Source organism: Rhipicephalus microplus, chromosome 9, assembly GCF_043290135.1.
Source record: "Rhipicephalus microplus isolate Deutch F79 chromosome 9, USDA_Rmic, whole genome shotgun sequence".
Lineage (NCBI taxonomy): Eukaryota > Metazoa > Arthropoda > Arachnida > Ixodida > Ixodidae > Rhipicephalus > Rhipicephalus microplus.
In genome coordinates this window covers 55,425,483-55,440,437 of record NC_134708.1, presented here as the reverse complement: position 1 = coordinate 55,440,437, position 14,955 = coordinate 55,425,483, and the positions used below count along the sequence as shown (strand labels likewise).

General features: G+C 47.7%; 1 protein-coding gene across 6 annotated transcripts in view; it reads left to right on the top strand.

Annotated features, from left to right (window-relative positions):
• The window catches only part of FoxP (forkhead box transcription factor P), a 488,938-nt gene that overhangs the window by 450,660 nt on the left and 23,323 nt on the right, over window positions 1-14,955 (top strand). For 5 of the 6 annotated variants that reach the window (XM_075873691.1, XM_075873689.1, XM_075873688.1 and 2 more), the window contains 3 exons: window positions 7,422-7,757; window positions 13,581-13,748; window positions 14,188-14,359. In XM_075873691.1, coding sequence (XP_075729806.1) covers window positions 7,422-7,757; window positions 13,581-13,748; window positions 14,188-14,359 — 676 coding nt within the window. The remainder of the gene's footprint in view (window positions 1-7,421; window positions 7,758-13,580; window positions 13,749-14,187; window positions 14,360-14,955) is intronic. The other variant, XM_075873687.1, reaches the window with a different exon arrangement.

Sequence of the window (14,955 nt, the reverse complement as noted above, 5' to 3'; positions counted from 1 at the left end):
AGGCTAGGCTCCCAATATCGTTTGTTCCTTTCAAGGACGGTCATAAAATCCGCTCATAATACACCGGAGAGACTGGAATGCTTTATCGAGTTGAGAACAGTGGAACACTAGGCTATTGATGTTCTATTTTTACGTCGACAGTTGATAGACAGTGTGAAAAAGTCCCTCCTGTGCGACAGATGTACGAGTCGGCAAGATGCTACAGTGATCTTCTTTGCCCTTTTCTTTCGTAAACTGCACGCGGTACCCCAGTTAGGAACGTTATACGAAGGCACCGCGGCGTTTCTTCACGCGGAATCGCTCTTAAACGCCAAAGGGTCAGCTGCACACTCAATACAAATCTACCCATAAAAGTGCGAGGGAGAAGTGCGCTCGTCTGCACAACTTTGGCGTTATGCGGCGAAGCACTGGAAGTGGCTACTGACAGTTAGGATAGTTGTGCGAAAAAGGGCTATTGCTTCGTGTTTTTGCGCCATTCACGCATAATGTACGCTACAGTTCACCGTTAAAGCCAACACAAAAATGTGGAGCATAATCTAATATTTTTTGTCACTAGGTGTCGATTTATAAATATTTCTTCGTACGTATTTTATTGTGTTTGCGGCTTGTAGAAGTGAATGCTCTGAACGGTACCCCAGTGCCATCTAGGAATGGTGCGTTGGAGGAGTTCATGAGTGTGTCGCACCATCCCTGCTTCGCTTGATCTTGGTGTTAAATGGTATTGAGTCTGCCTGGTTTTTTTTTTGTCTGTCTCTTTCTGGCAAGTATGCCCTGACGAAATTTTACAGCAAACGCATCGTGCTTGGTGATATTGCCACCCTTGACAGCTGACGCATGTGTCTGCTGGAACAATAGTGCGCAGGCTACTAAGGGGAGTGTTACGGAACGCCAAAACATTCGTTCATCAAAACCCGTGGTAGACATACATATTTCAGCGGTCCTGTGTTTCGCCTGGTCCTAAAAAACAAAACAAAGACAAGTTAGGCGGCTAGTTGATCATCGTTGTAGGTCGTGCGAAACTTTTACCAGCAACAGATGCTAAGAGGACAAGCCGTAAGCGCTTGTAAATAGTTCTCTTTGTGTCTCTCCTTGGGAAAGTGTCGTGTTACCTACAATGATGAATCGTGCTACCTACTAGCCTGATCAAATTGTCTCTTACGCAATTTGTCGCCTTATAATTTCAGTAGGCATGTCAATAAACTCTCTCAGCACCTCTGTGCAAACGCATTGATGTAGTGTACTTCGAGCTGACCACTTGCACTTGGAGCACCAGCTTTAACCGCGTAACCGTACTGTAGCTGCAGACGCGGTATATTCCTGCCGCGCGTCGCTCTACGTACTGGCCACAGTCCACTGTCGCGTCGGGATCTCTCGCATAGCAGCCGGTGCGCGACCTCGGCCGGCCCGGAATTGGCGATGCGCATCGTCGTTCCCAAAACGTGGCGCGCCAGACGCACTTAACGTTCGGACGGACGTGCATATTCGTAGCTCGTACACCAAACCCCCTCGTCCACCTCGAATATCCTGTTTTTGTTTGGCGGTCGCGAGCAACGCAACACCCAGAGACGACGTCCACGTACGTATACGTGGCGGCTTTGTTTGCTGCGCCGTCGCGCCGTCGGGAGGGACGGCCAAACAAAAAGAAGCGCCGCCTCGTGGCTGCATACACAAGCACAGGCGAGTGGCCGTGAGCGATTCGCAGAGCCTGGGAGCACGTTGCGATGACCAATGCGCTGCGCGGACAGTTCGGTTTGTTTTGTTTCGCTTGTCGCGTCGCTGGGCGTCTGCGTTTTAGCTACGGTGTACGTGATGCGCCGCTTGGGTTGCGTTCCGAAAAATGCACGGCTGCGTCAACGGCTGTGCGTAAAGCGCACTTCCTGTCGCGATCTTCACTGTGATTTTTTTTCTTCTTTGCCATTGTCAACTCGTTGGTTGCATTGTGTATAAAAATTTCAAACTGGCGATTTCAGTATCTGCGTTTGGGTCAGCACTGAAACTTAAAAACGAAAAAAAATTCTGAGCTAGAACTTGAGGAAAATATTTCCGGTAACATAACATCAGTTTCGTCAGAAGTACCCGACAGTTCTACAGAACCGGGAAGGTTGATCGAGTCGCTAAACGTGGTATTCTTTTTGTGAAATCACTTTCTTTTACTGCGTTTTTAAGACGTGGCTGGTGATAATAAATCATATCTATTTCTGTGATATCGAGCTCAGTCCTCGCCTGTTCGGATATCTGTTGATTCCAAAAGCACTTCCGCGTGTTTTTACATTACGCTATGACGGGTGAAACATATCTATAATGTCTGCCTTCCAGACGCTACCTTAATACTCTGTTAAGATTGGTGATCAATTCCTTTCTATGGCGGAGCCATAAAGGGGAGGGGGGTCTAACATCATTTGCGTATGTACGTACGTGCGTGGCTTCATATGGGTGCTTTAATATTATCATCATCATTGGCCTGACTGCACCCGCTTCTGCATCGTTCCGCCAATCACGTACTCGTATACAATGCGCCCATGCAAAACTGAAAAATGTCGTAGGCTAAGAGTAGACCCTCCCTTCTCCCTTCCTGGATGCGCCAGTGGTTGCTTTCGTTGCGTCGACTTGTCAAGAGGCTTGTGAGAAACTTCAGATGAATCGAATGGGCAACTCGACGCGGTCAACCTTTCTCCCCATTCGATTCAACTCGGCGTGCCCCAGCGGAAGATTCGGCGCGTTCTGTGCGACTCCAAACTTGCTCTTTCAACTTTTCCTCTAGTTCTATAGCGATCCAACGGCTTCGTGAGCGGAGCGAAACGGCCGTTTCCGATTGGATGGCCTTTTGCCCACCGACGCACTCTATCGGAGAAGCAGATTGGTCGCGAATAGCCGCAGGGGTCGCGGCGAAAGAAACAAAAGTAATGAGATGGTTCAGAGTGTAAAGTTCAAAAAGGCTTTCAAGGAGTATGGTTGAGTACAGGTTGAAGGAAGGTAAAGAGGGGTGGGAGGGGGGTAACTATGAAAAAAAAAATGGGGGATTGGGTGCTGGTGCGTAGTTCGACAGAGTAGGCGTGTCCCTTTCTACGGTGTGCGCAGAGCGCAAGGAACGCCGCAGCGCCCAGCCATCCACGCGTCGCGGAAATTAAACGGGACACACAGACGGCAGCAGCGTGATTAATCGAGTCAACCCTGATAGCGATCCCGAACTCCTTTGCGCACCCAGACCGCCCAGTCCCCATATATATACCTTTCGCTTTCCCTTGTGAACTCCACTGTCGGTGTCTTTGATTCTCTCTGTTTCTTTATAACCAGTTTTCGTGTTGAACTCCACTTCGCCTTCGTTTTCGTTCTACTTTCGTAGGCCGTTATTACTTGCAAGCTCAGCCCTAATGTCCTTCGAGCAACGGGGATACCGGGGCGAAACCTAAAGGACAATTAACGGCCAGCTTGCTATAGTGAGTGTAAGGAAATACCTAAGAATGGAACAGCAGGAAGGGGCAGCCACGATATAGGTAGGGAACGGGTCCGTACGTTTCGAAAACGGATGGTTTCGGCTGTCAAGAGCCCCCGTGTGTTGTCCACTGTTGCGAGGGCTAGCAAAAAAAAAAAAAAAACCTCGGGTGTGCTTTTAATAGATAAGAGACGGCGACGGAGAATCAGACCTTCTCTTCAAATGTCGCCTCTGATGCTGGGGGTCACTTCAGGCGCCTCAGCGTCGAAGAATAATTAGAGCTGACGCTATCAAGGTGTCGAGAATTCACGGGGTTTTCAAGGAAGCCGCGCATTCGTTTTCAAATCGAGCTCGCGTCGGACAGTGATACTCAAGACCATACATCGTCGGCGTTCAACTCACCACTGTAGTCTCCCGAGTCATTCTGGTGACTCGAACATCCTTGTTTTTTTTTTCTTATTATTGAATGATTTCTCTGCAGGCTCGATGATATAGACCACCTCTTTTATAAACCCGCTTACGTTTCCCACGAGACTAGAATCAGACGCGTCGTTGAATTGTCATTATGATACGGGGATGTGTTCAAGCTTGTCCAATTTTTCCCACGAGACAGCTTATACGAAAAAGTGATAGGTGAACTCCCTCTAACTTTTTTTCCTCTTTATTCGGCGACTCAAGCTTCGTTGTTTTCGATGGTTCCAGGGAAACAATTAAAGCACGAAGGCATCAGAAGCTTCCTAATGAACTGGAACCCGCCCTCTTTTGGCAATGGGACTCCGAAAGCTTCCGTAATAGTTGTGGTAATTACACCTAATTCTCGAATCCGTGCACGCTTGCTCTATTTCAATCCGTCTACTTCGTCTTCTTTTCTTTTTCTTTTCTTTTTTAGATAGATGGAAGATTCCTTAAGTGATATCGTCGCGCCAGATTTCTGAGACGTGTCTGCCAGCCTTAAGTACCGTAACGTTGACTTTGTCCGCGAACTCCGAATGTGGCTGCTTGATTTATTTTTTATTCTTCTTTCGTCGTTTTCGTGATAGAGGTTTCTGTCGTCTTGCGCGCCAGTTATCTCTAGTTCCGTGAATCCGGTTGGAGCCACCAAGACCGTCAAAAACGAAAGCTCATCAGTCCGCCTGTCCTGCTTTCGTGTCTCTTAATGATCCCAGAGACATTGACTGATGAGCTATGGTCTGTAGAGGGAAACACTGTTGTAGAACAAACCTTCGCCTCAGCCTACTCTTAAGACTATCGTCATTTTTTTCCAACTTGCAGTGATAATGGTGTGCATCTTGGAAGTTCGTCTTTTTAGTTATACTGAATGGGCATGCATATCGATGCAAACTAGCATCTAAAGGAGAAAAATTTTGTTTTTTCTTTCTTTTTCTGCTTTTAGTATTTCTCACAAAGAGACGTTCCTTCGGGCGTGGCTTCTACTTTGCTATGTTACCGACTAGGTTAATTACTTTTAAGATGAATGTGTCGGAAAACATGCTTCTTCTGGTTTCCCTTCGATGGATGTGTTTTTTTATTTTGTATACCATTTGCATACCTGTGTATGCTTGGGCATAATTTTGTAAGTGTGCTCTGGTTGATGATTACTGCAAACGTATTCTGCCACGGAACGCCTAAACTACCTCGGCTATTCTGCTATGTTATCGAAGCTGTTTACGCATCACATTGAAGTGGACTATCATTTCATTGCAATAGTATTTTTTTTTGTCGCTCTGTACAACTGCGTTAAAATGAGCCCTTTTGAAGCATTCTAAGTTGGTTTTCCTGCAATACTCGCACGCCCCTTAACATGGAAGCCAGCCTGCGCATTGAAAATTACCGTTGCGCGATTCTTTCAGGCAATCTAATTGCACGAACACAATTATTTACTATCTGATGGAGTATTTAAGTTTTGTCGGCCGCGATATGCGCCTCTGGAAGGCTCGTGTTGCGGGCAACATCGAACGCCATCTTGCCCCGCCGCGAATAAAAACATTTGCTTCTCCGCAACACGAGCCCACTTGCAGTGAAACAAGCTTGCAGTTGCCGCTTCGCATTTTTGCGGGTGGAAGCGCGTGCAGGGCAGTCGTGTAAAACCATGGTGGGGTTTTGCTGGCTTCTCGTTTATATCTACTGATCCCACTTGCTGTGTAGACACGGCGGTAATTTGTCCAGATGAATGGATAGTTGCTGTTTATACCTTTACGGTGCGGTCGCCGCGGCTATGGCATTTCGCAGGTCGTGTCAAGCATGAAGGACAGATTGAGCGAGTAATACAGAGAGGGTGTGATGAATTTGTGCCTGTGCGGGAGAGGGAGAAGGGGGCGAAAGGAGAGCAACGTCTCGACTACGGGTGGCGCGTGTCACTTCCGTGGCCACCCAATAGAAAAGGCGTTGAACGATTTCTCATCCGTCTCAATCGAGACACCCAAAATAACCCGCGAGGTATCGGGCGCAGTTTATCTGTCACCTTATTCCTCCATCTCAACTGCGCACGTGCGTCTATTTTTTTGTCTTTCCATTAGCGCGTTGTTTCTCCCTCTGTCGTTTGTGCTTACCTCGTTGGAAGTGACAGGGCTGCGTGCAGCACCTCCTGCTAGTGATGTAGAGGTCTCTTACCGGCAGTGTCGCGTGTTGCTTCTTTTGCCCACCCTTTCCGAAACCGGTGGTTTGCGACCGGTGTTTGATAACCGCTGGGCGGCAACCTCAAAGCGTGCGTCGGTTGCCGAGATGATGACGCTGGGCGAGCGTTCCCTGCGCTCTCGTAGCGGCTTCCCATAGGGGGGTTGTGGTCGTAAAGCTTTAACGGCGCCACTAAAACGCCCCGTTTCGTGGTGTTGCACTTGCAAACTGATTTCCGCTTTTGCGCACGAACCCTCTCGGCGTGATTCTTGTACGCGGCGCTGTCCAGTTCGTGATGGCGAAGCCGAACCCCCTCTTACCAGTCTGCGTTTTTTTTTATTAGCAGTAAGTGGATGTGCTAGTGCGCGACATTGCATTTGCATCGATTTTAGTCAACTGTCACAACGCATTGAGGGACACTAGTTACGTCATTGCAAAGCAGGGTCCATGACAAGTAATCCTTCAGGCTCAGATTGAATACTCTCTTATCTCCAGCAACCTCTTCAGGGGTGAACACGATAACACCTTTCATTAAAGCTAAAGTTTTGGATTTCTCTCCAACATCCTTGTTTTACAAGTAACGCTGGCTACCCCTTATCTCTTAAATTGAGCAAACTGTACATATCAGCGGTAGGCCCGCATGTTTCAAACAAGCAAGCTAACAAACAAGCAAATGAACGAGCACACGGTGCTAAAACAGTGCCGTCTCGAACAAGCACGAAAGCGATTAATGCAACAAGGTGTGCGCTACCATATAGTTAACACGAAGTTCCACCTACCACATCCTTTGCCAGAATACACATTGCATGCATATCAAGCAGTGCGATTCAAGATTATAGAGTAGTCACTTTGCTGTTCACTTGTTTTTTTTAGTTGACAAGTCAACGTTGTTTTTTAAAATTCTAAATATAATAGGTACATCCTGTCCTCATTGCACTGTATTCAGATAAGTAGCGCTTTTCTGGTAGCTCGAATCCAATTTACTATTCTATAAGCACAGGCCTCTCTACTTAGCTCGGCACTAGGCTACTGGGACAGGTCTAACGACTTTTTTGTGATTTTTGATTCCTAATTATTTACCTGAGTGTTCATTTCTACCTTAGGCTAACATGGCAGGCTTTGACTGTTTTGTCTACGCAGGTCCCGCTGGCTTAGCTCCTCATTAGGCCTAACCCTTGAGCCCTTCTTAATTCATACTCAAACGAGTCCTGTCTGTTGATTAGGCTATGTCCAACCAGCCCCATTCGTTCTCTCAAAGCAAAGTTCCCTAGTTTCCGGAGTTGCTAAGCCTAACGTGTCTCCTTAAGCCCAACGCTAGGACCGAGGTTGGGGCATTGGGATGAGCCTAACCGCTGTTCCCTTTCTTCCCGCGCAGACACCGCTGGGCACGTCCAAGACGCAGCAGTTGCACCTGCAGCTTCAGCAGCGCGCTGCGGCGGCCGTGGCGGCGGCCTCCTCGGCGGGCGGCTGGCCGGGCGGAGGCGACTCCAAGGGCGCCCTGCCTCAGGGTGCCGGCGGGAACACCGGCGGCGGGGGCAACGCCGGTGGCGCACCGATGGGAGGCAGCAGCCCGGACCTGTCCCCGCTGCTGGTGATGAACAGCCTGGCCCAACAGCAGGTGCAGCAGCTCCTGCAGCAGCAGCTGCTCTCGCCCGCCCAGCTGCAGCAGATTCTGGCCTCGCAGCAGCAGACCTTCCTCTTCCAGCAACAGGCAAGCACGCGTTCATGAATCATCATCATCATCCGTAGTAGTGTAAAGAGCGGGTAAGCAGACAGCGGACATAATTACACAAACGAGCGCTCACTTCAAGCTAAAATTTATTCACAGAAGCTGGCCATGCTACAGCGAATACGCACACGCATGCGTGAAACTATAATCTAAAATTCGAAGGACAGCTATCACTCAGGGTTAAAAAACTATACGTAACAAAAAGAAAAAGACAACCGAGGGTAAAAAATCACAAAGGCATAGCGGCTGGTCTGTCCTCAGCGCTGAAGAGTTACGTTGTCCTCCGGTCACATTTTCGAAGACATAAAAACGGTCCAGAGAGACATGAGATCAGTGGTTCCTGCGGCAGTTTAAGTATCTCGAAGCGCAGCAATCAAGACGTAGAAACGAGAGAGAGAGAGAGAGAAAGAGAGAAGCAAGGAAAGGCTAGAAGTTTAACCAGGCGCACCTCTTGTTGCTACACTGCACTGGGCGAGAAGGGAGGCAGGAGAGTTATGGACAGAATCACAAGCGATGAACAAAATCACAAGCACACCTGGAGGAGCACATCCAGCCCACAGGTGGTGGCACAGATCTATGGACCATAAGTACTTCACCAGCCGTTTTGCTGCCTCCTGCGCCATCAGTGCACAAGTCCATGGTCCCAGAATCTTGGTTGTAGAAAGTGGTTTAGGGTCTAGTTGGTCTAAAAGCATCCGGTGTGGGCTTCGCTGGGTGTCATAGCAAGTGCAGCTGCACAGGTCATGTTCAATTGTCTCCTCGGGTTCCGTAGGGGTCGCGTGTTGGGGTGTCCACTATTCCAATGCGAAGTAGCGGATGCATGCTGTCCTTGAGATGCTTAAAAGGGAGACGCCACGCTAACTTCGTTATTTCGGAGAAGTTCGAAGTTTATTGCTTGTGTGGCAATGAACTTCAAACTGCAAGTATTTGGGGGGGGGGGGGGGGTACGGTGAACGCACGCCATCATCATTATTATGAAGCCCGAAATTTCATCATGATTCTTTCTATATATGTACAACGTTTCCGGACATCAAGAGTTGCTCTTCAAATAACAATGGTGTATTGAGAAAACGTACGAATTCAAAATACCAGATACCCGAGTCAGCAGCTGAGCTTTTGCGAAACTTAGAGAGAAAGGAGGGCAAGGTGGGCGCTCACTGGAGTCGGAACGTCACTTCCGGTTCCTGTAGAGAGCTATCTGTTCTCGTTAATGATTTGAAGTTGGATTCCATCGTACATTGCCGAGCTTTCTCTCCTATTGTAGGCGCGGGGCCAACATTGATTCAACTCCACTGATCGTTTTGTTCGCTGCAGACCGCCTCCCGATAAGGTCGGCATAAAAAATAAACTAAAGTCAGAGTATGGCTTTCAAAGAGGTTTAAAAAAAAAGAAGAAAACTACGCTACTGTTCATCATTTTATCCAGACTCCGGAAGTGCTAAGGCCAGCGGAGCCACCTAATTTGCCTTCAACACGATCCTCCATCGTCGAATCAGAAACTTGCAATTAATTTTTTTCTTGCGTGCCGTTCTCTGAAAATTGGAAACAAATGCTGACTCTGCCGAGCGATTGTTCCCAAAGCTGCCTCCTATAGTGCTGCCAGCACAGCGGTTTTTACGTCCAGTCTTTGCATCATTACCAGTTCGCGCATGTGTTGAGCCCGATCTGCGTTTTATGCTCGACTCAAATGCGCTGCGCATTTCTGTAAACTTTCAGTTCGAATCGATTCAATCATTTTCGATGTGTCCATGAAGATCCGGAAACCCTCGGCACGATAGCACATTTGCATTTTTCTACGCAAGTTGTACGTTTTCTCAGCGTGACCGTCAAATCAATTAACGAGCGCGATTTCCTAGGTGCATCGACAACAACGAAATCATAAAAATATGTCTGACAAATACTTACAACAGCAACTACTACCAAAACGGACAGGTGACGTCAGAGCTCCTTTTTCAATGTGGTGCCGCCATGCGACAGTTTTGCAAAACCACTTGGACGAGCCTGGCTTGACCAGCTAATTAAAAAAATTAAAAACTGAACTCGAATTTGAGACTTTCAAAGTGGATTTTCACTCCTGCCATCCTGTCCGCGTCGCGGTGGCGTATGCGACGCACATGTGGACAGGAAATGAGGAGAGCCCCAGTCAATATCCGTCCAGCTCTCAATGATAAAAAATAAGCTTGATAATTGTCATAATTTCCTTCGCCGTTTCTATATCTTTCTTTCTTAGACGTTTTTTTTTTTACTGCGATGCTCGAGCAACACGTTGCTTTTTTTTTACTGCCATACCATATTATCATTAATTCTTTCGCTGATAATATTTCATTGCCTACTTTTGCGTCCTTAGACCATGCGATTATTGAATTTTGCGTCCCACCGCTAAGGATGTCATTACACATACTTCAAAAAATAATACGGCTTCGTGCGTTTTTTTTTAATGACGAATTCCTCTCTCCCTCTACCACGTCTTTCCAATGTCCTGATTTCAGGATCCTGCGCTCTTCATTAATTTTATTTCGCTACCTTCGAAACTTTAATGCCACCCCCCCCCACCCTTCCCCGCATCGGCCGATCCCGCGCAATTACAGATAATCATGTCTCGGCTGGGTTGAGTACCCTCTTTTCCCTTCTTTTTGCATAATGTGCGCGTGACGATTAGCGACGCGCTAATTGTGAGCTTCCTTCGCGTGCCGTTTCTTACTTAACGTTTTCCCTTTCTCTCTCCTTTTTTTTTTCGTGTTCTCTTTTTACGACAGAATGGTATGGGCGCAGCAACTTAATAATTCGCCCAGCCGATCAGTACATGCGCGTCGCTTAGACTCACGAATGTAGAGAAAAAAATTTGTAATAATGTATGTCGTATGTACATTATTTTATACAATTGTTCGCGCGTTGCATTCCTTGTTCTCTTTGTCTCTTCTTCTTTTGTTTGGCACAGATTCAGTGCTTTCATTCTAACTGTTTGCTTGGATTTACCTCTTCCCGAAGGAGTAGGCGGGCGTGGTAGTCGTCAGCTTGCTCCCTTCCAATTTTCTCTGGCTCCTTGTTTGTTTGTGTATCTAATCAAATAATAATAATAATAATAATAATAATAATAATAATAATAATAATAATAATAATAATAATAATAATAATAATAATAAAATTTTGGTTGGCATTCTGTAAACCGGCGGACGAGCACTCGTGAAAACGTCGAGAGGTTAGCAACAGTGCTGCGGACTCAAATGATAAATATCTCCATTGAAGCTAATCAATCAATCAATAAATTAATCGGCGGGACGCCTTCTGCCGGAAGAAGCCGGAAAAGTGCATTTCCATGTCAGGTCAAACTTACGAACCGAGTCCGGTCAAGGGGATTCCGTTTCAACAGCTAGACGAAGACAACGTTTATCCTTCACGTGTGGGGGCTGTACACCACGGTGGTGTAGCGTTTGCCAGGCTTGAGTTAATGTGCCCGTGTAACTTCGACGCACGCAACATAGATCGAACCGTATGTTTCGTCGTTTTCTTCGTCTCCAAACTTTTTCCGGTATATTTTATACGATTTTTATGAAACATAGAATGGGGCTGCACACGCACAAGCACACGCAAACACGCATGCAAACACACACAAAGCCGGGGACGTATGGGTAGTTTCTTCGTAGTACGCCGCACACTGCCGAAAGTTCGGCGAAGTCTATATACTGTGAACGTTGTTCTCATACGTTCGTTTTGCGTGTGCAAGTTACACTGTTTCGGAAGTAAAACATATTGAAGAGACTTGAGAAATGAGAGACGAGGAATAAGAGGCGGAGAGACGAGAAGACAGCAGCGGAATACTAACGATGTGTGCTTGTTTCTACCTTTCCGGCGTTCTCTTTTCTTGTTTTTGTTTCTCAGGTGTTCCGTCTCACCGCAAACGTTGAAACCCACGCGCGCACGGCGTGGTGGGCGCGACGTTGTCGTATTCAAACGACGACGGGAGAAACAGAGAGAGAGAGGAAGAAAGAGTGGCGCCAAAACGCTGGGTGTGGTTGCTTCTACTCTGGAAGGCTAGCAACAACGACAAAAAAAAAGTTTAAAAAATGGCTCGTGCACCTACGCCCCTTGGGGGCCGTCTACTTTTAAAAAAGAGCCTTCTTTCTTCATTCATGCCTTGTCGGAAGGGGAAAGGGGGTGTGCAGTGCTTTTTTTTCTTTTTGTTTCACGCAGTCCACGCCTTTGTTGGCCAATGGCGCGCACAAAGTGCTCTTCAACGACGCTGCGTAGGCGACGTCGTGAAATAAGTGCGTGTGCATACATATTGCAACACGAAAGGTGATACCATCCGCGATGGGCATCACATAATTTTCCCCCTCTGTGACGACTGAGGTAACGAGGAGACATTACAGCGACATCTTCTGCGACTGTCCTCGCTACGATGCGCAGAGAAAATCGCTTGCAGTTGCGCTAGCTCGCATAGATCGCAGACCGATGACGGCGGACGCCATTCTGGAATATCGTCCGGAGAGGTCATCGCGAGTGAAGGCGACGAAAGCAGTCCTCGGCTTCTTGAAAGCGACGGACTTGGACCGGCGGGTATAGACTAATAGTGTTAGGATTACTGTCCTCTCTCTCCTTCTCTCCATCTTTCAAACTCCCTCATCCCTGTTCCCAGTGTAGGGTAGCATACCAGTCGCTCTAAACTAGTTAACATCCCTACCTTTCCTTTCCCACCTGTTCCTACGTTCGTACCCGTACAGTTGTACAGAAATTTGCTTGACTTAACTTTGGTGGCTATCGTTGAAATATCGGATGGGTCGTGGTCTTGTATTCCTTCGTGCTGTCATTTTCTCAAGTTCGCGCAGTTCCCAACCATTTGCTTGATGGCTATCCTGGTTGAAGATAGAAAAATTTCAAAAAAAATGTAATAATAGTTATAATAATATAATAACAATAAAAAGAAGAAATCTCTTTCTCTATTGAGAAAGAGATTTCTTTCTCAATAGAGAAAGAGTGTACTCTTTCTCTATTGTCCCACGAGTAAATTTTTTAATTGAGCTGTTTTTGTGAAGCGAGTGAGCACCGTCACTCAGAGAAGTGAAGCTGGGAATACAGTTCATATGTCCCGAGATCCGTTGAAGCGACGTCTTCCGTGAATCTTGCCGTTATTGTCCCACTCAAAATGGTGCAGGTTGTCGTTTGTCTGCACTGCCACACTAACACGGCTCTCATCATCGCAAACAAGTTTTGCAAGCGTTTTAAAGTCTAAGAATAGCAACAACAACAGCAACACCAACAAAACCAAATTCTAAAGTTCTCGTGTTTGTCTTTGAAAGAATAAACAACATCACTGTTTTCTTGTTTTCGCTGCTGTTCTAGATAACACAGTAACCACAGCGAGAAAGTACTTGCTTATCGTAGCGTCTCAGCAAAGCTCAACATCAACAACAACAAGTGTCGTGTATCTTGCTGCGTATCTCGATCGATATGTCGAGGCGAGTTCCTCTGTCGCTCTCGTGGAGAAAACAAATTTCCTGGCTCATTCCGTCGCGAAGTATGACGGTTTCTCGCGAAATATACGAGCTTACTCCGAATACAGTGCAGCAGAACAGGCCTAGTGGTGTCTCTCATTAGCTCGAGTGGCTTCGGATTTCGTGTCTATAAGGAGTGGCGCCAGAGCAACAAGGTGGACGAAGGGAGCACTGCAAAACGGCTAACCTTAGCTTCAGTGAGCACTAGCAATCACCTAACCTCAGCTGAACCTTGGTTAACCTTAGCTTCAGTGAACACTGGCGATCACTCGACCCGAGTTCGCGCTCATCGCGTCGGCCGGTGTTTCGTGCAGCAGCATCAACAGCAGCAGCAGCAACAGAAGCAGCTGGAGACGGTCATCCCGCACCTGCAGGAGCAACTCCAGTTCATCATGGTCCAGCAAAGCCAGGTCCTGCAGCAGCTCAACGGACTCAACAGCGGCTCTTCCTCGTCCCACGGAGGAGCTGCTATCGCCTCTCAGGTGAGGAGCGAACTCTTAGACGCTTGTGCCGGAGTCGTATCTCTACAGACTTATTCCACGTTTGTGAACAGTGGTGGGCGACGTCTACATACTGAGGTGCTTGTAGCGACGTTACGGTGCGTGGGCTCCGCCCTGCCCAAAGCTCGCCACCATCTATGATCACGTGACAACTGGCACACAAGCTGTAACGCTGCTTTCGAGCACAGCGCTTTGGGGAGGCTTGCTGTGCTCGGAGGCAGCTTTGAAGCTGCTGTGCCGGTTGTCGTGTGTATGGTGGGCCTTGGGCTGGGCGGATCCTACGTGCCGCGACGCCACTACCAGCACACCTCAGTAGGACAGTGGTGCCTACCGCTGTTTACAAACGTGGAATAGGTTGCCAGAGTCGGATCTCTACTGATTGGAGGTTAAATCCGCGTAGCTGAAATGCCCGTCTCTGCAGGACGCATCCCCCGGCGGCGGCGGCAAGGGGTCGGCGAGCGGCAAACCGGGGCGACAGCAGCTCCAGCTGCAGCTCCAGCAGCTGGCGCTCCAGCAGCACCAGATCATGCAGCAGCTGCAGATATCGCACCGACAGTACCTGCTCGGGCTGCCGCCGTTCCTCCTGCCGCAGGGTGAGTTGGGGCAACGCACGAGTTCCTTCCGTACGTTCGGACTTGATTGATTTCGGAACTATGCGCCATCGCTTTTGTCATTGTTACATGGGCGTGAGCACAGACGTTGGTGAATGTGCCCGAAACGTGCGCTCAGCATTGCATCGAACGCCCACGGATTCTGAGAGAGAGGAAAGAATATGTTAGCCCTTATTTACCGGCGCTCGTTTGACTTATGACTCCCTTAAAGTATGCTGGTTTTCTCTATTTGTATACCGTCATACTATCTTATGAGAGTCATAGGAGACACTACTCTCATAAGAAAACTAGCGTACACACTTTAAAAGATTTGCGTATGTGACAAGTGAGAACTCATCAAAAGGTATAACCAGGTATACTCTCCTAGAGTGCATGATTCTGAAGCTATCGCTTTTATATTATTGTAGTTCTAACAGGCCGAATTCCAGAACTACTTGAAGGGCCTTACGAAGGCCGTGTGATAGAAATTAGATGTAACGTGCCATTGTTCCGTTTACGTAAGTGAGTTAACTGGGACTGAGTTAATCTAAGCTCTCCACATCGGGGTTGTGAAACGGTTGGAGGGGGGGGGGGGAAGC